The 20,137-nt window shown below is 56.8% G+C and overlaps 1 protein-coding gene and 1 long non-coding RNA gene across 6 annotated transcripts in view; one reads left to right on the forward strand and one right to left on the reverse strand.

Annotated features, from left to right (window-relative positions):
• LOC125102096 (uncharacterized) overlaps positions 1 to 20,137 on the forward strand; it is a 32,498-nt gene that overhangs the window by 11,846 nt on the left and 515 nt on the right. The gene's annotated exons all lie outside the window — the stretch shown is intronic.
• Positions 2,872 to 20,000, reverse strand: SFT2D1 (SFT2 domain containing 1). 5 transcript variants are annotated; one of them, XM_047732808.1, is made up of 8 exons: positions 19,845 to 20,000; positions 12,004 to 12,090; positions 11,360 to 11,442; positions 9,799 to 9,880; positions 7,719 to 7,754; positions 6,034 to 6,092; positions 4,434 to 4,463; positions 2,872 to 3,042 (listed from the first exon to the last, which is right to left on the reverse strand). In XM_047732808.1, exons 1-8 carry the CDS (start codon positions 19,905 to 19,907, stop codon positions 3,003 to 3,005), a joined length of 480 nt encoding a protein of 159 aa, XP_047588764.1. In that variant the 5' UTR covers positions 19,908 to 20,000; the 3' UTR covers positions 2,872 to 3,002. The 5 variants fall into 5 exon arrangements, 4 of the variants coding, with proteins under 4 accessions (XP_047588764.1, XP_047588763.1, XP_047588765.1 ...); XM_047732807.1 differs by lacking the exon at positions 19,845 to 20,000 and adding an exon at positions 12,559 to 12,940; XR_007128028.1 differs by lacking the exon at positions 2,872 to 3,042 and having other exon boundaries at positions 4,428 to 4,463; positions 6,509 to 7,754.

Genomic DNA, 20,137 nt, shown 5'->3' on the forward strand with positions numbered 1-20,137 from the left:
CGGAGCTCAGACTGTTTAGGTACACGGAGCGCGCGGCATCGTGGCGGGGTCTCTCCGTCTCACAGGAGCGTGCGGAGCTCACGGGCTACGGGGGCCTGCAGGGGTGAGGCCGAAGGCGCCAAGTCAGGCACCTGAGCCGTCACACAGCTCAGAGCTCCGCAGCACGAGAGCCCGCGGCGTGGCCAGCAATGCCAGGCAGGCCCGAGGTGCCCGGGGACCGTGGTGCTGAGCTCTGCTGGCTGGGGCCACTTCCCGGGGGGGCTCGAAGCCGGGTTAGCTGCCGCCGCTGTCACACAAAGGGCCACAGTGAGACTTGCTCCTCACCCCACAGACACAGCTTGCTACCAGCTTCAGTGATTCACGGGAAGGCAGGGACAGGGCCCGAAGCAGGCCGGCCTGGGCGGCACGCGGAGAGTGAGGCGGGCAGCGCGGCCGGCGCGGACCACACAGCCACCCCCACGGGCCTCTGGCGGTGTTGGTCCGCAGCCCAGCAAGGCAGCGGCAGCCACAGCTTCCCAGCGGCTCTGTGAGAGCAGTGGCGCTTGCGACGACCTCCAGACGTTTTCACAGCGGCGGGTACACCAGGAGGTGATCTGACATTTCAAGAGACAAATAGAAGGCGCGGTCTGCCTTTGCCTTGCTGACTCTCAGGACAGCCCTTTCCCCAGATCCCCAAAGGATCCCCCTGGCCCCCGACACTCGCACTCGCAGGGCCCACCATTCCCTCCGGATGCAGGTATGGACACACCCACCACTGTCGCCGCCCAGATCCAGGAGGTGGTCCGAAGCCCCGTGGTTACAGCAGACTGGCCCGAGCTCGCACACATCCTCCAGGGGCACCCAGACGCCCTCACGTCCAAGGTCTCCAGAGACGTGTGTAAAAGCCTTCCAAACGGACGCCTGCGGCCTCTTCTCCGTCCGTAGCCGGTGCCTCGTGCCCAGCACGGCTCCCCTCTCCTCCCCGCCCCGGGGAGGCCCACCGGGCCGAGCAGAACCTCAGCTTTCCTCTTTCTTCAGCTGGAGGGGACACGGAGGGAAGGCAGGCCCTAGCCCACGCGTGCAGAGCGACACCGGTGCGGAGCCAGACCCCCCGCGCTTGGTCGGCGACGGAGCCGCTGACAAGCCCAGCCAGGGACCCACGCTAGCTTGTTCCCTCCTCCAACACCTCCAACACCCGCCCCTGGCCTTCAACCTCCACCATTCACGCGTGGAGTGGACTGTAATGTTCCGGGGATCCTGTGAGAGGCCGGCAGAAGCGACGAGCAGAGCAACACCAAGCTCTGCAGACGGCGTGGGGCAGCCAGGGAGTCGTGCAGCCCCCAGAGCGCATCTGTGGGCCCGGCCGTGACCCGTGGCACAAACTGCTCTCGGGGATGTGGAGCGGGCAGGCGGGGTGTGCTGCCCGCCAGCCGCGGACCTGCATGCTGTGACAGGAGACGGTGCAGGGTGGGGGGGGCCGAAGGAGGGGGCCCCTCTCACACACCCCTCCTGAGGACATGAGTGTGGGGGAGGCGGCCTGACCTGAGCTCTCCCGTGATCAGTGAGATTCCCCACAGCACCCGCCAGCCAGGGCGTGGCCCGCACTGCATGCATTGGTCCCACTCACCGCAGAGGCTCCGAAGCCCACACCATGTCCATCCTCCCCTGGCCAGGGGGATGCCAGGACCAGGCTGGTCCCCTCTAGACAGAACCTGCTCGCCGCCAGTGGACATCGCGGGTTCAGCAAGTGCACAAATGCCACGCCAGGCACAGAACACGAGCTCGTCCAGCTCCCGAGAACACCGGCCTCTGCTGCCACAGGCGCTGGACGAAGGCCCACGGAGGGCCACGGGCTTTCTCCTCTGTCCCCGGGCTGCATCCCTGCCCCCACAGAAACATCTTTACCAGAGCTCGGCACTCGGCTCTGGGACCCCTGCGTGGGTGGGCGACACGGGCTTCCAGTGAGTTCTGCGTCCCCACGGTTCTACTCGGGCGCTCCGACGGGTGCCTCCCCTGCCAGTCCAGCCCCACCCGCTTCCTGCTAAGCATCAAGTCAGGGCCTGGCTTGGCTCTTCTGGCTCAGGACACACACCGTGGTGTGGGCCACCTGGACGGACCTACCTCTCCGACCCGGGAGGACCCCTCCCTTTGGGCTGGCTGAACCCTACACCTACCAGCAAAGCAGGATGAAAGGTCAGGAAGTCAAAGCACCCTGGTCCCCAAAACAAAGTCCCTGGTAGCACTGAAATGACAGAGACATTTCATCCTCCTCGATCTCGGGGCAAGGCTTCCGAGGCGTGCACCAGGGCTGACCAGGACCCCTCCGGGCAGGCACCTCGGCCCGCCTGACCCTAGAGGGCACAAGAGGTCCAGGGCCGGGCTGTGGAGGCGCTCCTGGGGGGATGTTGTCGCCTACACCCTGAACGACACCCTTATCATGGCCTTCACCACAACACGATGATCATCTGCAAATGTGTACTCGGGAGCACGAGGACAGAGACAGGATCTTCCCCATTTTTCTACAGAAAAACTGCACGGTGCCAGGACAAAATCAGTGTGCCTCCACCTGACACACAATAAATTTCACCCAGAAAATACAATTTTTCCAAGTGTGGGTTTATTTCAAAATTGTAAGGATTTATATATTATTTTTTATTACATATAATAAGCAGTTTTTAGTTTAAAGTAAAAACTTTCACATTTAAAAATTTAAAAAAAGAAAAATGTAGGCATTTTTAAAGAGCCAAAAAAGCTTGGAGCATAGGTTTATCCTTAAATATTCACATCTTAAATGCTACTTAGAAAGGATTAAAAAACTCACTAAAAATCATTTACAATTGGCAATGATTAAAAACGCCTTATTTGGGGGAAGAACACGTTAATGACACATAATGACTTTCACGTTACATTTAACAGTTTAATCAAACCAGTACACACGATGGTCTTCACCTGTCGAAGCAGCTGTTTGGGGAAGTGAACAGAACAGTGACTCTCCAACGCTTTCTTCAAAGAGTCGCTGATTTTCAGCTTAAGAGAGAAGAACAGCATTTAATTACTGCATCCCTGGTGGGAAGAAAAAGAGAGAAAACAATGTAACAATCGGCCTTAAATAAGACGATGTTGGAGAAAACGTTCCTGCCAAGAGACAAACACACAGTCACCTCTTTACACCCGGAGCCACTAAACATTCCCCAACGAAAACTCTGCTGGGTGTCGCCTGAACTCAGGAACCGAATCTTGAAAATAATGTTTCAAGGTCCATCGACTTTAGTTCCTCTTTCCTAGCACATATGCTAACCTCAGTATAAAGAAACAAGTGCAAACACCAAAAATAACCTAACAAAAGAATTTTTAAAGAGAAATAATGAAGTGGATTTTAAAAAGCAGAAAGTCTGTAACGACATCCTCAGAATTCCAAAGAAATATTCACGTTGACTTCCTTTGCCTTTCACACTTCCTTGCCAAAACGGTTTGTTTCAACTATGACTCGTTTTCATTCACTTGAAGTCACTCTCTGTATACGGATTGTTAGAAGTGCGCGCCGATGAACCGGGATTCTGTGTGCGGCCCCCAAAGGCAGGGGTGGGGCATGGCTTTGAGCTGCCGCGGCTTCGAGCTCAGGCTCACCGGGCTGGACATCACTTCTAGGCGACCCTTCCCTGAGCTGAGAGGCGGCACCCCACCTCCCAGCTGGGGTCCTGAGGACAGAGACTCGCCTGCAGTCTCTCGTTCCACAGCCTGCCACCTGGAGTTGACCGTGGTCTGCTTGTCCTCCTGGTAAGCACTCATCAAACAGAATCGGCCATTTGAAATGGGGTAAAAATAGAATTTCTACAATCTCCTTCCTTGTTCACATGAGGCATACAATTTTGCTGTTTCCTATGTAACCTGTTTCCAGATTTTACAAAGAAATGAAGCTGTTCCTCAACAGAGTTTTCTTCTGAACTGGTCAGGTGTAAGACTACGCTGAGTTTTGTTTTTCTTCCACAACTGAATGAGGACGTTTCCCGGGAAGAATGTAACAAGACGGCGATTCCTCTTGACATAGCAAGTAAGTATGTTTCTGCCGGCTTAAACGCTTGCGTATCCCATGTCGTCTGTTCACCACCTCACTTCATCTCTAACGCAGAATTTGTTTGGCTGGTGTCTCTACGTCCCACGTCCTGAGTGCGTGCGTCATGGAACCATCAGCAATTTCCTACCTGCAAAGGCCCAGGTGGCAAAAACAACACCAGCCCGCCTGCTGCGTGTGTTCCAAGTGCTCTCACTGTCTGGCAGACTTTTCTACTCATTGAAAAAGTAATTTCTTTGGGGGAAAAAAAGTCAAAGTCCACACACACACATACACACACACACACACACACAAAGCCTTTTACATCACATTTTAATGTGCATCTGCTAAAATCCGCGGATGTGTGCAGAGACCATTAGCGGACCAGAAACAGCGGCCTCACCTTGCGTAGGGGATGTAGGACAGGCTGTACCTGCGAGAAAAGTTCACACGTGTTGAGACCGTCTGCACACCATTCCTCCGAGAGCCAAGGGGCCCTACTGCCACACCACAGAAAATACGGCTACAGGACACTGTGTGGCAATCCTCCCAGCAGGACCCCAGACCCCCAGACAGGCAGGCACGGATTAAAGATGCAAATGCCTGTGCCCCACCCCCCACCTCCTGCACAAACCCTCCGGGCCCCTGCCTGCTGACGTCTGAGCTGGGGATACTAGAAATGACCCTGGTGTTGTTTTAGTAAAAACCGTAAGATAACTGGGGATAAACTGCATTCTCCCTTAGGGAGTAAGGTCATTAAGTACCACTGAGGCAATAGAAAAAGCAACATATTACAGGAAAAGCCATGGAATCTGGCTGAAAGCAGCCATGGCTCACGGAAACAGCGAGCCCACAGGTGCAGAAGCGCATGCGGCCCCCGACGGGGCCCCAGCCATCGGGTGGAGGGAGACCCGGGGCCAGAGCGGAGACTGCTCTCAGGGGGACGGAAGACAGCCATTCGGGGGGAACGGGCGGACTCTTGGTGGGAGCAGACAAGGAGCTCTAGTGAGAAGGGGACGGACTCCAGAAACACCTGTCAGGAAGGACACGAAGGTATGTGGGGCGGGGCTCATCCAATTCGATCCCCTGTGCACCGGGCCCCGGATGCAGTGGGACTGGGTGCCTGCTGGAGCGGCACGTGAGCAGGGCGCAGGGGTGCCACGGAGTGCGCCTAGAAGGGGACCGGGGACACGCGAGCAGCAGGATCTACAGCTTCTGCGGCTGACTTCCCGAGCCACCTAATGTGGATTTTTTTTTTCAATAAATACTTGGGGAACTCTTTTGTTGGGGATTTGCAACCATTTGGAAAACCTTGCAGATGAACCACGTGGCCTAGGAAGCCCAGAATGAGTTACGAAACAGGCCTGAGAATACAGCACGTCAGAGAACACGGGCTGCTCGGCCTGGAGTCACCAGCAGCCTCTCCGTGGGGGGCTCTGGGCAGTCAAAGCTTACACACAGGTGTTCGACGAGGGGGGGACGAGCCCCTCAGCCCCGAGGTGAACGGCTGACCGTCCTCACTGATGAGTCCGATGGGACCGCCTCCGCGCCAGGTGTGACAGGTCCCCAGTTAGCAGAGGAAATCGACTCTAAGTACTCAGCGGTATGGCACAAAGGGAACAGTCACCAACGCCATCCAGGGCTTCTCCCGGGACAGCCTCCCTCCCTTCTAAGGACTCACATGGCATCGACATCGCCTACACCCCCACCGTTTCTCTCCCACGTACCCAGCAGGCAGCAAGCGCGTCAGGGTGTGAGCGAGCCGGCCCAGCAGCCCCACCGCGGCGACCCCCACCCCTCCACAGCCCGCCCGCCGGCTGCCGCTGGGCGACCGGCAAGTCCCCAGGGACACAGCACAGATCTCACCCATCTGACCTCGAGGGAGGCCCAGCCTCCAGGGCACAGCCCTCACCCCGGGACAGCCTCCCGACGTCCCCAGCTCAAGGGCTCGAACTGCTCATCACCGCTTAGGGAACGTTAGCGCTCTCGTCAGGGAGACGTACCAGGTCATGGACAGGAACTGCAGGACGCAGAACAGTACGGCCAGGCCCTTCCGGCGCCACTAGCAGCAGCAAACACAGAGAAAGACAAGTTAAGAGTTTTTAAAATATTTTTCGCAAGTTCAATTCCTCCCCTTCAAAATGCAGACAATGGCTTCGTTTTCTTTAAGTTTTGGTGCAACAATTTTCGGCGTCTTTTTAAGATTTTTTTATTTGGGCGCCTGGGTGGCTCAGCCGTTAAGCGTCGGCCTTTGGCTCAGGCCATGATCCTGGGGTCGTGGGATGGAGTCCCGCACGGGTCTCCCTGCTCAGCGGGGAGTCTGCTGCTCCTTCTCCTTGTGACCCTCCCCCTGCTCGAGCTTTCACTTTCTCTCATTCTCTCTCAACTAAATAAATCTTTATTTTAATCAGATTTAATTTAAATTTAATTAAGTTCAAATAAATTTAATTAAATTTTAAAATCTTCGTTTTAAATTACCTCGGAGTCCCCGAGGTAACCGTGGGGGGGACGCATTAGGTCCCCGTGTCCAGGTCGGCGGCACCCCCCCAGCAACAGTCAGGGCCACTGTCCTCGGCTGGGCTTCCGCGTGTCACTCCTGCTCTCGCTCCTGGAGCCCGTTCCGGAAGCAAAGCTGAGCTACTGCAATCTCCCAGAATAACGTAAAACGAACAGTTTCTGCGTTAAAGTGGCCTCTCTCTGGGATTCCTTGTCCATTTGTATTTCTGTGTGTTCACTTCTTTATCGTCCACTGCCTCCCATACAATAGGCAGTTAGACCCGAGCCAGGCATCAGCGCCCCACACGGGCGTACGAGCACGGGTCAAGAGCGTTCTCTGGCGTAATCGTTGAGAAATGAGGTAGAAGCACTGTCACATAATGCAAGCTTAGTCCTCACATCCCCAAAATTAAAAAGAAAATCAGAACACTTTTGATGGAATAGTCCTAAGACATATGCTACACTACTCTTCTCTGAGGCGTGCAGTTTCTTGATAGCTCAGAACAGGCTGTTCCCTTCGGGAAGCAGACGGGGCGTAAGTTCCTACAATGACGACTCAGAGCCCCAGAAGCGAGCGGGACTGGATGCCGCCGTTTCCTGCTAACAAGGAGCTATCACCCTGCCTCAGGAGGCACAAGGCAAATTTAACTTCTTCTGCGCCCCCCCTTTTAAAGTGATTTTACATCTTTTTAAAAATTAAGTAATCTCGACTCCCCATGTGGGGCTCCAGCTCATGACCCTGAGATCAAGCTGATGCTCTTCCAACGGAGTGAGCCAAGGGCCCCCTTTTGCCTCCTCTAGCTCATTTGTTTTGGTTTCTCATTAGTTTCAACGTCTTGTGACTCAAAACGCACTCCCTCACCCGCAGCATCCTCGGCCTCAGGGTGCGGCACGGCCAGGCCAGCGAGCACAGCAGACGGAGAAAACGCCCCCAGCAGAAGCCTCTCAGGGCCTGGGAGTGGTGAGAGGAGCTGGGCCTTCTGCCCTAAAAGCGAGTCTGAACTCACCTGTCCGTTCTGGACAGCAGGGTTGCTCCCCAGTCTAGCCACTAAACTGACGTTACCGCACACAATCTTAGGGACCCCCAACTGGGTTTTAGACACCAGACCCTGAGCTCCTCTGGGACGGCGGTGTGACGACACAGGTGCGGGGCCACTGTTAGTAGAAGCCAGGCCCGGCGGGTGGAACTTACCCAAAGAGCAGCACACAGGGTAAATACGAAACAGAGCTGGAGGAAAGGAGAGAAAAACGGCAAGTGAGAGTCCTTCTGAGAGCTGACCTGCACTCGCTGGCGTGCGTCACGAAGTGAGGAACGAACCCAGGACACGGCTGCTCCAGCTGTACGGACTCAGGGCTGAGTCTGGGACTTACAGTCTAGGATGCAGCGTTCCTGGGCAAACTACCAGCACCGAGTAAATAACCCACTGATTAAATCAACAGACGGGATGATTGAGGACGGTTTTTCACTTCTTTTAAGTCTTGTATAACCAACATCCCGTGTTCTACTGGCTTCGGGTGTACGGGACAGGGGTTCGACACTGGCACGCACGACTCGGTGCTCATCACGACAGCCCGGCTCTTCATCCCCGGACGACGGCTGATCTGGGGAGGGCTGGCGTTACTGTTTAGTGACAGAGTACTGCGACAGGCACTTAGCACAACTGGGAGCACCCGGAAAATTCTACTTTACTTAACTTGACATAAGGCATCTACTGTAACGATTTTCACACCGAAGATGACACCATCACTCCATGTCCCCGTGTCCCTTGAGGAAGCAGAGGGGGTGATGGCAACAATGACAAGCAGGAGGCTGACAGGCACAGGCCTGCATGACATCCTGACACTCTGGGTGTTCAATCAGTCGTCTGCTCTCACCTTCAGTTCTCTTCTCTTGAAAATGAGGACGGGGTCCGCCGACCTGCTCTAGAGCACGAGCGGATCAGGACCTGTCGTGGGCCCGCGTGAGGGGCTGGCACTGAGAAGATGCACAAGTGCCAGCCACCGCTTCACTGTCACAACTTGGCACGAATTACGTCAGAAGCAAACCTGAGCACGCAGGACACTTGGCTGGAAACGTCATGACTCAGGTCACCACCAAAGTTACGTCCTGTTAACACTTAATGGTCTCTCCTGGGAAATAGTCTGGATTTCTGAATGTCTGAACAGCCTTCCTGGCCTTCTGCTTATCTGTGTAGAGAACGTCACTAAGACGGCTTCCAGGAGATCCGAGACAAAGCCCATCTCCACAAACTCCGAGTAAAATACAAACGTCTCCCCATCTGACAGCACCGGCTTCGGTAACCCACACGAAGCTGAGTATTAATATGTTGCTATGCGTGTTAATACAGGAAACTGAAAGTAACTGGAAAAATTAGAAAAACGGTAATAAAATATGATGAAGTTGAATAAGGACGGGAATGAAAAGTCAGGCTAAAAAGGACTTCCTTTCCTCTGGTGCGGAGGTAGGTGAGCCTCCCTCGCATCATGGCTGAGGCCACTCCTGACCACACACCCGCCGGCAGTGGCTGTTTCAAAGCCTCCTGGCGTTACCAGGACACACGAGCTGATGCTGACCCCTAAGTTCAAGAGCTTGAAGAGAAATCTGCGAGAGACACAGACAAGCCCACCAGGAGCCGGGCACTCACTGGACAGAGGGAGGGACACTTGCCTTCCTTGGCCCACGATCAGCCAAGAACCCAAAATGCGTGATGTGCAAACCTCCTAACCACAAGCCCACGCCTGCCCTGGTTCCAACACAGATCCCGAATTTAAGAGCGAGGACCTGACGGCCGTGCACTAGACCCAGCAGGTGATGAACGGCATCCTGAAAGGCATGGCTCAGAGGCCGCGCTGCCGGGACTACACAGTCACACGGGGAAGGGACAGAAGCCAGACGACAGGCTACCTGGAGGAAGCCGAGCGTCCCTGAGAGAAGAGACGGACGGCCTCTGGGGAGCCCTGTGTCCCAGCCACCCCCTCCGAAGAGCACAGACGGGCCTCCGTCATGAGGCGCTCTCTGGGGCTGGGAAAGGGCCAGCTCCACATTAAACACTCAGAGCTCCGACGGTAGGTACATTCGACAGAGAGGAGCACTGCGCAAGTCAGTCGATGTAAGTAACTGGATCCTCTGACTCCTGAACGCACAGCCCAAGGGCAGGGTCGCTAGCGCAGTACGAGAAATTTCAGCGTGCGCATATAAAAGCAAACAATCGTCTGCAAGATAATAATGCAAAAACCCCTTCTCTAAGTTTGAATTTTCATCATCTACTTACGAGCATAATAATCGTTGCGAGCAATCTCGTTGTTTCAAACATCTTCTTCAGCTGCTTCACGGGTCCCATTAGAAAGCAGGTACTTAAAAAAGAGAACAAAGTATGTACCATTTGACACAAACAGGAGAACCAAGGCATGAATCTACTACTTTGGCTACATAAACATAAACCCTTTAAACAAAAGACATCTTACGTTGGTTTACTAATAACAATCTCTCACTAAATCAGTTATATTTTTCCTTAACATTAAAAGTAAACTTTCTTTAAAAGCTTAATACTTGGGGCACCTGGGTGGCTCAGTGGGTTAAGCCTCTGCCTTCGGCTCAGGTCATGATCTCAGGGTTCTGGGATCGAGTCCCGCATCGGGCTCTCTGCTCAGCAGGGAGCCTGCTTCCCTCTCTCTCTCTGCCTGCCTCTCTGCCTACTTGTGATCTCTCTCTGTCAAATAAATAAATTCTTTAAAAAAAAAAAAAAAAAAAAGCTTAATACTTTACTTTTTAACAAAGCTCTAGGCCCAACATGGGCTTGAACTCGTGGCCCCCAGATCAAGAGTCACATGGTCTACCGATGCAGCCAGCCAGAAGCCCCGGAGAGGAGCCTGACTCCGGCATCCTAGGACACAGCACGGTCTCTCAGAAGGTCTCCCGAGGGTGACTTCAGAGCTCCCGCTGAACGCAATGCCGAGGCCGTCTGTGCCCACAGGTTGTCCGCTCCCGATCTGAGCCCATTCAGGCACTGGCCCTCCTCACCCCTGCACGCTACTGACCAGAACACTACACGACCCCCGAATAACAGTCAGCGGGAAGCCCCCAAGAGCAACACGACCTAAAACCGCTGAGCTGGGCTCTGCTCCGCTGGGAGCCTGAAGGAGCAGCTCCATAGGCACGAGCCCGGAAAGCCCCAAGCTTGGCCTCAGCTCTCGCAGGTTCACCTGACCACCTCTGATCCAGAAAACTCCTGAGGAGACAGAAGGTCACCTCCGAAAACTCAGTGTACACAAACCCAGAACAACTTCTCCAGCAGACGTCAACACACCCAAACTGGGCACCGAGATCCTCAGAGGGGGTTTCCCACGCCCAATCCCACATGCTCCGGGCGGGCTGGCGCCCCTCACCCTCTGATCTCCCCACTCAGCACCACGCCTGGAGGACCTCCAGTCCGGGCCTAGCCCTCCGAGACGGTGCTTCCCACGCAGGGACCAGAGCACAGCCCCAGGAGCCGGGGTCTGGAGGACGGTCTGGTAGAGAGCCTGGCGGTCACCTTACTGGGCACATCACGGGGTGGTGACTCACCCTCTCTGGGCCATAAAGTGGGGGTGATAACAGTGCCCACCTCAGACACCGGGGTAGCAGACGGAAGCACTTACAAGTGCCCCGAAGGCTAGCTATTCCCACCGTTCCCACGCCACGACGCTCCTGGCACACGGCAGGAGGCCACGAGCATTTACCGAACGAACATCGGTCTCGTGGCTCCAGAAGCCGTGCCACTCAGGCGGTGTCTCCTGGAAAGGAAGGCTGGCGCCAGCACAGCAGACCCGGAGGAGCCCGACTTCTGTACACACCTGGCGAGCGCAGCGAGATTTCCAAAGGTATAAAACACCGCAAACAGCTTTATGCCACCAGGAAGCCACAGCAATCCGGTCCCCTGAGTTTAGATATATTTCGAAAGTTTTACCATTGTAGTAGCGTAAAGTTTAACCACGCTAAGTAAAAATAATACGATTTACAGTAAACTACAGTTTAAGTACAAATGTGCTAGCCGGGTCTCTACTTACATCATTTTAAAGACATTTAATGGTCATTGTTATTTGCCAAGTGGACTCTTCTGCCTGGTTTGCATACGAGTATCCACAACTTACCCATAACGGAACTTCCCTACACGTGTGCGAGCGCCTCACCCTACGTAAAGTAATATTCTTTATACACAGCGAGTTAAACAGTTAACACGTTTCAATTCCCGGCTCTGCAGCTTTCTACACACACTGATTTTTCTTAAAAAAAATTATTTTCACAACCTGTAACCCCCCACCCCCAGCAAATACTAATTTCGGCATCTCTGTATTGCCCTCTAGCCCTTTCTTTCCAGTGACCACGTCCCCCTGGAAACAGTCTGGCGGCAGCCCGGAGGGCAGGCTGCTTGCTGGACGACACGGGACTGGCTGGGCCGAGAACAGAAGTCACGGGGCGACAGGAGGCTGTAACTCACCAGGACAGAGAAGAAAATGCCGCACACGAAGCAGATGACGAACCACTTCAGCCTGGTGTTGAAGCTGAGGGACGAGGCGTCCAGGACCTAAGGAAGGAAGGAAGGGGAATCAGAACGCGCCCTCCGGCTGCCTGGCACAGTCCGACTTTGCGACTTGGTGCCGCAGGAGGGCAACACCTGAGCCTGTCTGCGGAATCTGTTTGCCTGTGCCTGCTGCATGCCACATGAGAAGGCTAAGACCCCCCTCCCAGGCTGTGAAGGGAGATGTGAGCACGATGTGGGGTGAAGGACGGTCTTGGGGCACCGCTGTTCCTCTGCTGGTGGGATGACAGGTGTGCGCACGGCACTGTGCTCCTCGTTTCGACAGCCCTTACCTGCAGGACAGCAGACACACCCCAACATGGATGAAACAACAGATGTAGGATACGTATCATAAAATACTCAACGACTAAAAAAATTGGGGGAAGAGGAAACAAGATCAGGAGATCAACAAAATGTGGGGCACTGCTGAGGCTGGGTCCCGGGCGCATAGGGCTCACCACGCCACTGCCCTACCTGAGGCCGTGCAGGAGAGGCCCCCAAGTACAGAGCCTGAGACAGGGGTTCTGATGCTTGAACTGCTCTGGGCACAAACCCTGAGGGAAGTGAGAGGAGCTGATGGGGAAGGGGAGGGATCATGCGGTTTCAGCTGGTGTTCGGCTCGGGCCTGAGCTGTCAACCGCCTCAGTGTGGGTCCCGCCCTGATGCAGGGGGCCGGCCTTCCGGAACCCACCTCCTGCCAGCTGGCCACAGGCTGTCAGCAGAGCGGGGGTGCCTGCAGGAGGGCACGGCTGTGGACCTAGGCGGATGCATACACCTGCCTCACGAGGGGGACCTGGGCAGCCACTGGTCGTGTCTGCCACCAGACACATAACTTCCATGTATTATAAAAAGTTCACTTAAGGGCGCCTGGGTGGCTCAGTGGGTTAAGCCTCTGCCTTCGGCTCAGGTCATGATCTCAGGGTCCTGGGATCGAGTCCCACATTAGGCTCTCTGCTCAGCAGGGAGCCTGCTTCCCTCTCTCTCTCTGCCTGCCTCTCTGTCTACCTGTGATCTCTGTCTGTCAAATAAATAAATAAAATCTTTAAAAAAAAAAAAAAAGTTCACTTAAAACCAACTCAGGAAAGCCCTAGGTACACCCTCAACCATTATTAAAAAAACATATTTTTTTAAATGATCATTTATACTAGAGCAACAGCATTGTTATATACAAACTGTAACCAAATTACGTGGGCAGAGTGGAAATCACCCGGCACGCCTGCTACAGTAATCCAGACACAGCTGTAGACACACTCAGATTTCTAATTACACTCAGAACTTATTTCCCAATGAAGCTGAAAAAGTATCAGCAATGGTCATTTCAGAAAACCAGAAATACATATTAAGAAGTTCGTATTTAAAAAAAAATTTATATCAAAACTTAATTTCTAACTTATATTACCACAGATACTTAAAAATAAGATCATGTGCTTATAACGTATTTCAAGAATAATGAGACAAAAACAAAATTTCTTTGCAAAGGCTCAAAAATACCTTTTGCTACATTCCTTACCTCAACCAATTAACCTGGGAATGAATCCTTGCGCAGCATGAAAAGTAGATAAAATCATTAAAGACTGTAAGTATAACACATATCACTTAACGCATTTTAAATGTTTTTTAAAATCTGCTTTAACTCACGTTCTCGTTTCCTGCCATGTCACCTATTTATAGCAAAACCACTGCTCCGTGTTAAACAAAGAACAGACTTGCCTATGAAAATGTCCCAATGTCACGCATTCGGACCAGGAGGAGGGCCCCTGGCGCGTTTCCACTCCACGAAGCAGCATGGACCCCGCGGACCGCTCACCGCGCAGGAGCCTGCGGCCGGCGCGCCCAGACCAGCACCCGTGGAAGCCAGACTGGGAACCGGGCAGCGAGAGTGCAGTGACGTGGGAACCAGTTGACAAGTTCACGTCACCCCACTGTTCCCAAGCTCACTGCCGGTTTTCGAGAGCCGGTTCACGCTTCTCTTGGACTGGAGCTGCTGCCCCTTATTACCATCTTCCAAGTGATGATCGCCCAAAGGAAACAAGTTATTTCCATTTGTAAAAACACAATATTCAACCCACAAGCAAATGACTCGCCTTGAGGTTTGCCTGCTGTCCAGGACACGGAAGCAAACCCCAGATTCCCTAGCGCGCTGGAACGGAGCCCGAGGAGCCCGGACGGCCCGGCCCTGCCGCAGAAGCATTCGGGGGCGCCTTTCTGGTCCAAGCACCGTCAGGAGCGAGCCCAGCAAAACCAGCAACTGTGCTGACTACTTAAAGGCCATCCCGGAGAAGAAATACGCATGGACGCGGGCACCAAGGACCATTTGTCATCAAGGCAGAGGCAGCGGGCGCCTGGCTGGCCCCATCCGTGAAGCGTCTGACGTCTGCTTTCGGCTCAGGTCCTGATCTCAGGGTCGTGGGATCGAGCCCCATGCCGGGCTCCGCGCTAGCAGGGCATCTGCTGAGACTCTCTTCCTCTACCTCGGCCCCTCCCCCTGCTCGCTTGCTCACTCGCTCGCTCTCAAAATAAATAAAAATCTTCAAAAATAACTAGGGGCGCCTAGGTGGCTCAGTTGGTTAAACATCTGCCTTCGGCTCAGGTCGTGACCCCCGGGGCCTGGAATCGAGTCTCGCATTGGATTCCCTGCTTAGCGGGGAGCCTGCTTCTCCCTCTGCCTGCCACTCCCCCTGCTTATGCTCTCTCTCTCAAATAAATAATAAAATCTTAAAAATAAATAAGTAAAAATAATTAGAAAAACTAAACAAAGGAAGAGGAAGCAAAAAGAAAGCCTCTGGTCAGCAGGACAGACCCTGCCCTCCTCCGCGTCCTCTCCCTGCTGCAGTGAACGGCGCTCCCGGGAACCAGAACACGACTGATGAAAAAAATACTGGTTGGAGAACATCTCCTCAGCAGCAGCAACGTACAGACTAGAGAACGACCCCGCGGCCCGGCGGACACTCGCGTCTCTCCTAGTGACGGAGAAGCCAGGAGAGCCCCGGATCACAAAGCGGCGGCTGTCTCGGTGGAGCCTTGCCCCGCGGCCGCCAGCACCTGGATAACGGGAACGCGGTGGGCCTTCAGCTACCGAACACCACGACCGCGGTACTCCCCCAAGTCCTCGCTCAACAGGACGGCGGCGCCCAGAGAGGTAATGACCAGCGACCACGAGCTCCGGGAGCAGGTGCGCACAGACGCTCTCCAGTGGGATCGTCACCCCACCACCTCCGGAGCCCGGCTCCTGACTCAGTGTCCTCTGTGACCCGCAGGCCCTCCTCCCTCCCGTCCCCTACTGCTCTCCCTGTCACGCGCTCTCACTTGCGACCTCTGAAGACAGGTCCTACCCCGGATCCTGGCAGAGTCTTGGATGATTCCAACACCCACATGGACAGCCCGGCCCTCCTGCTGCTCGTCCCTTGTCTCCACGGGCTCTGCCCTCCACCCCACTCAGTGACCCGGGCCACTCATACTCCCCGAAACCAGTCCACGCCCAAACTTCAAGCTGCGCTCTTGAGCCCTGGTGTCCCCCTGGGGGCACGCGGATCCAACGGCTCGTGCCTGGACTGCCCTGCAGCCTCGGGGTCCCCACATCCAGGCCACCGGTCCTTCTCCTCTCCTTTCTGCTGAAACACAAGCTCCACCCACGCAGACATTTAAAACCCCATTTCTGCTGCATCCCCCTGGCACAACGCCACGACTCAAGCCCGCGTCCTCTTCCTCTGGCCAGTCAGGCGGCAGGACGGGGGATCATAACCAGGTCAGCGCCACCTTCCCACAGGCCCTGACGACGCCTGCCGGGCAACCCGCCGCGGGGGACTAACGGACGCGGGCAGGCACCCCGCCTTCTCCCTCCCCAGCCCATGGGCTATTTCAAACCTTCCGGGCGCGGCCCTGACAGTCTCTGTGCAGGCAGCGTCCCCTCCTCCACACCGAAAACACAGACCCTTGATGTGGCCTCGTCCACTGCTCGCTTCCAGCAAACCTCCGAGCCCCGCACAAGCCCCTCTTCCCTTCCTTCCCGCACATGTCCGCAGAGGGGCTGAGCTCAGTGCGCCCTAGAGCCCAGCCCCTCGACCTTCTCAGGGAACACGCAGTATCGCCTGCTCCCCTGTCTCGAGTGTGACCCCCGTTCTCTCCTTGAGACCGCTCCCACCAACCTGTCCGCGTGATTACGCCTCTTCCAGCTTAAAGAAAACGCTCACTTGATTTCAGCCTCGGGCCTCCGCTCAGCAAATACTGCAGTGCTCCTGGGGCGTGTCCTCGGGGCTGAGTCGTCCGGCCCCCCGCGCGCCCTCCTCCCTGACTCAGGCTCCATCAACCTGCCCGAGCCTTGGGTTTGGGGCCCCCCCGACAGGGAGCGTACCGCCAACTGGGGCCCAGAGCCCCGGGGGAAACGGGCACAGAGGGAAGCCAGCCTTCCCTCGCGTCCAGCCTCTTGCTCCCACGGCCACAGAAAGCAGCCCGAGGCACAACCGGCCCTGTCATTTTGGCCTACTGCTTTTCTTCTCTTAAGATTTTATTCACTTCCTTAATTGAGAGGAAGCGAGAGAGCACGAGCGAGCACACAAGCAGGGGAAGGGCCGAGGGAAAAATCACAGGCAGACGCCCTGCGGCAGGGAGCCCAACACGGGGCTTGAACCCAACATCCCAGGACCCTAACCTGAGCCTAAGTCAGACGCTTAACAGATGGAGCCACCCGGGCGCCCCAGCCCATCGCTTTAATCGGCTGCTCTGACCCGGACTGCCCGGCAGCTGAGGGGGACGCTGGTGACACAGCTGCGAGCGTGGTAAGGAGGCTGTCCTCACACCTGCGAACGCCCAATTCTAGCACCTCAGGGGCCATGTGTGCGCAGGGAGGACTTCAGCAGATCCGAGGGCGGGAGGCGCTCCCGAAGCTGGATCTGGAGGCTTGCTAAAGGCTTCTGGGGAGGTGCCTCGAAGAGACAGCCGACAGCAGTGAGGACATCAGACGGACAGCACCCTCTCCTCCCGATGACACCAATCTCCCCCCAGGTCCCCGGGTTCCTCTCATACTCCAGAAACCACCTGGTCACCCTTGTCGGACCCCGGCGAGAAAGAGCCCACCCAGGTTAAGGCCCAGTAGGCAAACCTTGGGAGCCAGGTTGGGGCAGCCCAGAAAACAGAAATGGCTAAGGCCGAGGCAGCTGAGCAGAGCGTGGTTGTCCTGGGGGGCAGGGGTTGAGGCGGGAGGCATGCAGAGGGCTGAGGTGCCTTGAGTAGAGTCTGGACCTTATACCAAGGGCTACAGGAAGCCACGTGACTGATCTAGATCCTTCCAGACATCTCACGAGGAGACACCCTACAACTTGCTGTTCTGCCTCTTCCCTGGCCGCCAAGTCTCCACAGCAGGATGGAGCAGTCCCAGATCCCAGATGCATCTGGCCACCACCGTCTCCCACCTCCCTGGCTGCCCTGAGCCAATCCCATCCAGTCCTCCAAACCCCACCCCATGTGCGTCCTGCCACACTCGCAGGATGTCACTCCTGCAAGCTCCCTACATCCTCACCCTCTGCCCTGACAGGTCCCCGCCTCCCACTCTCTGCACTCCGGTCTCTTCTGCACTCTCAGTGGGGCCCATCTTCTCAGGCCCAAGCATCCTGACCGCTGCGGACAGGAAGTGGCCTAGGTGAACGCCCCCCTCACTGCTGTTTCCCATCCATTCCTCGGCCCCAGAAATAGCTGCCTCCAGGACCCTGCCATCACACCGGGCCACCTGCGACTCCCCCTCCCTGCGGTCACCACCATCCCCTAGGTCACCGCCTTCACTGCCCCCTCCCATATCACACCTCTTGCTCTTCTAAGGGCTTTGCGTCCGGCTCACTATCATCCCTCCACTCCCGTCTTAACTGTTGGTCATTTCGCCCCTGGAGGAAGAAGCCGCCTAAACTGCGAGACTCCTGGTTCCTCACCCTCTGTCCTCTGGTGATCTCCGCACCTTACACCAACCACCAAGCCCCTCATCTACAAGAAGACACGTGCCATCATCTCAACACCCTCCATGATCTCAGTTTCAAGCATCCCCCGTTCCGACCACCACCTCCTGCCCTCCAGCATGCCTAGTTACCGACCCCACCGATGTCACCACACACTCACTCTCCCTCCCCACCCCCGCACCCCTGCTGCCCTCCTATAATCACTCCTGCATACACCCTCAACTTCTTTGCCCTCTGCCCCCTCATGCGGTCACCGGGCAGCGTCCAAACCCTGGTTAAATCCAACTCTGCCAGCCCTGCCCTGCACTGCTGCTGCCCAGCATGACCCCCACCTCAAGGCCAGGACCATTACCCACACGTGGGGCTTCGTGCTGCCAACAGTCCCACTGCTGCTCCCTGTCCGTTCATTCATCTGCCTATTCTCTCCAACAACCTTCACACCTTCTCCCTGAACTTCAACGCTCACCCCCCACCCAAACTTCCAACTGGCAACTTCATGTCCCATTTCAGTGAGGACAGGATCCTCTCGTGCTCCAAGGGCAGCATCTGCAGCCGCGTGCTCTCTCCCCTCTCCTCCCACCAGTCTGCAGGCGCTGGCCATCCACCTGCCCAAGCACGGCCAGCCCTTCTCGGTGCAGCCGACCCCCTCTCCAGGGATCTTCCCAACCGCCCGTGGACCGCCCCCCAGCCATGATCCCCTCTCTTGCCTACACCACCAGCCTCCCATTTTCTGGGCTACTCTCAACATCCTTCTCCCCTCCGGACTGTGGGCTCAAGAAAAGGGACACTATCCCCTTCACGTACCCCAGGTTTCGAGCTGCTCCGTGCAACAGAACTTTCTGCAACCAAACGTCCCACTCGTGTCCCGTCCTACGCAGCAACCATGAACACACGTGCCTGCCGGACACCTGAGATGCGGCTGGTGTGACTAAGAAAGGAATTTTGAATCTTACTTTTAATTAGTTTAAACGGCAAGCAGCCGCATGCGCTACGGACGCTGCCCTGGAGAGCGCGACACAGCGAGTCGGGGAGCTGGGGGGGCCATCTCCGCCCCCCACGGACGCCTCTCACACGATCAGTGGACCCTGTGGGACCACGACGACCCGCCAAACCGCTTACCCCGGCCCGAAAGCAGTTCCTGTCTTGCCGCGCTGGGCCCTCCCCGCCGACCAGCCAGCCGGCCCAAGAAGCGCTGAGTAAACAGGACCACGGAGAGGCCGCGAGGAAGGGGCCCTAAGAGCTCCGCAAGGTCGGTGCTCAGCGCTCCGCTCCGGGCAGCCAGAAAAGCGCCGTCGGCGAGCACACGGCGGCCAGGGCTCCCGCCCCGCGGCTGCCCGCGCTTCTCCCGCGGGAGGAGGACCCTCCGCCGAGCCTCGGGGTAAGGGCACTGAGCAAAGCTGCTGTTTGGCGCGGAATCCTCTACCCGGGGGCTGCGTGCCTGAGCAGACACCGTTTCACCCCGTTGATTTCACTTTTCCGTGACCCCCGCCCCTCCGGTCGCCCCGCTTCCGAAAGGCACAGTCCACTCGCGGCGCCGCCTTCGCCCCGGCGCGCACCCGCGACATGAAGCCCAGACGCCGGCTTCCCGCGGCTGCAGGACCAGGCAGCCGTGACCCGCCCGCGCCGCCCGGCCCCGCTGCAGAGCCCAGCGCAGCGCAGAACCCCCGGGAGAGCCGCGGGGCCCCCGAGGGCCAGGAGGCCGACGCGGGGTGGGGCCGGGGGCTTCCGCGGACCCCACGAAAACCCGGAGCGCCCCAGTTTCCCCCGGGAGGCGGGCACACCGGCGCGCGCTCCGCCCGGCCCCGCCGCGGCCGCTACCTGCGCCGTCAGGCCCTGCTCCTCGTCGTCCTGGCCGCTCAGGACCCGCCGCAGCTTCTCCATGGCCCTGCTCCCCGCCGCACTGGCGGCCCAGCTCGCTGGACCCCCGCGCCCTCCCGGAACCCGGAACCCGGTGCCCCACGTGACCGGACATCCGGGACGCCGCTTCCGGCGCCCCACAGCAGCGCGCGCCTGCGCGTCAGGGCCCCGCCGGCCGGGCCGGAGTCTGCGCGTTCGGGTTCTGCGCTGGCTGGCCGCGGGGTCGGGCTCTCGCTGCTGCGCGGCGTCCTCTC

This window comes from Lutra lutra, chromosome 6, assembly GCF_902655055.1.
Source record: "Lutra lutra chromosome 6, mLutLut1.2, whole genome shotgun sequence".
NCBI classification, from domain to species: domain Eukaryota; kingdom Metazoa; phylum Chordata; class Mammalia; order Carnivora; family Mustelidae; genus Lutra; species Lutra lutra.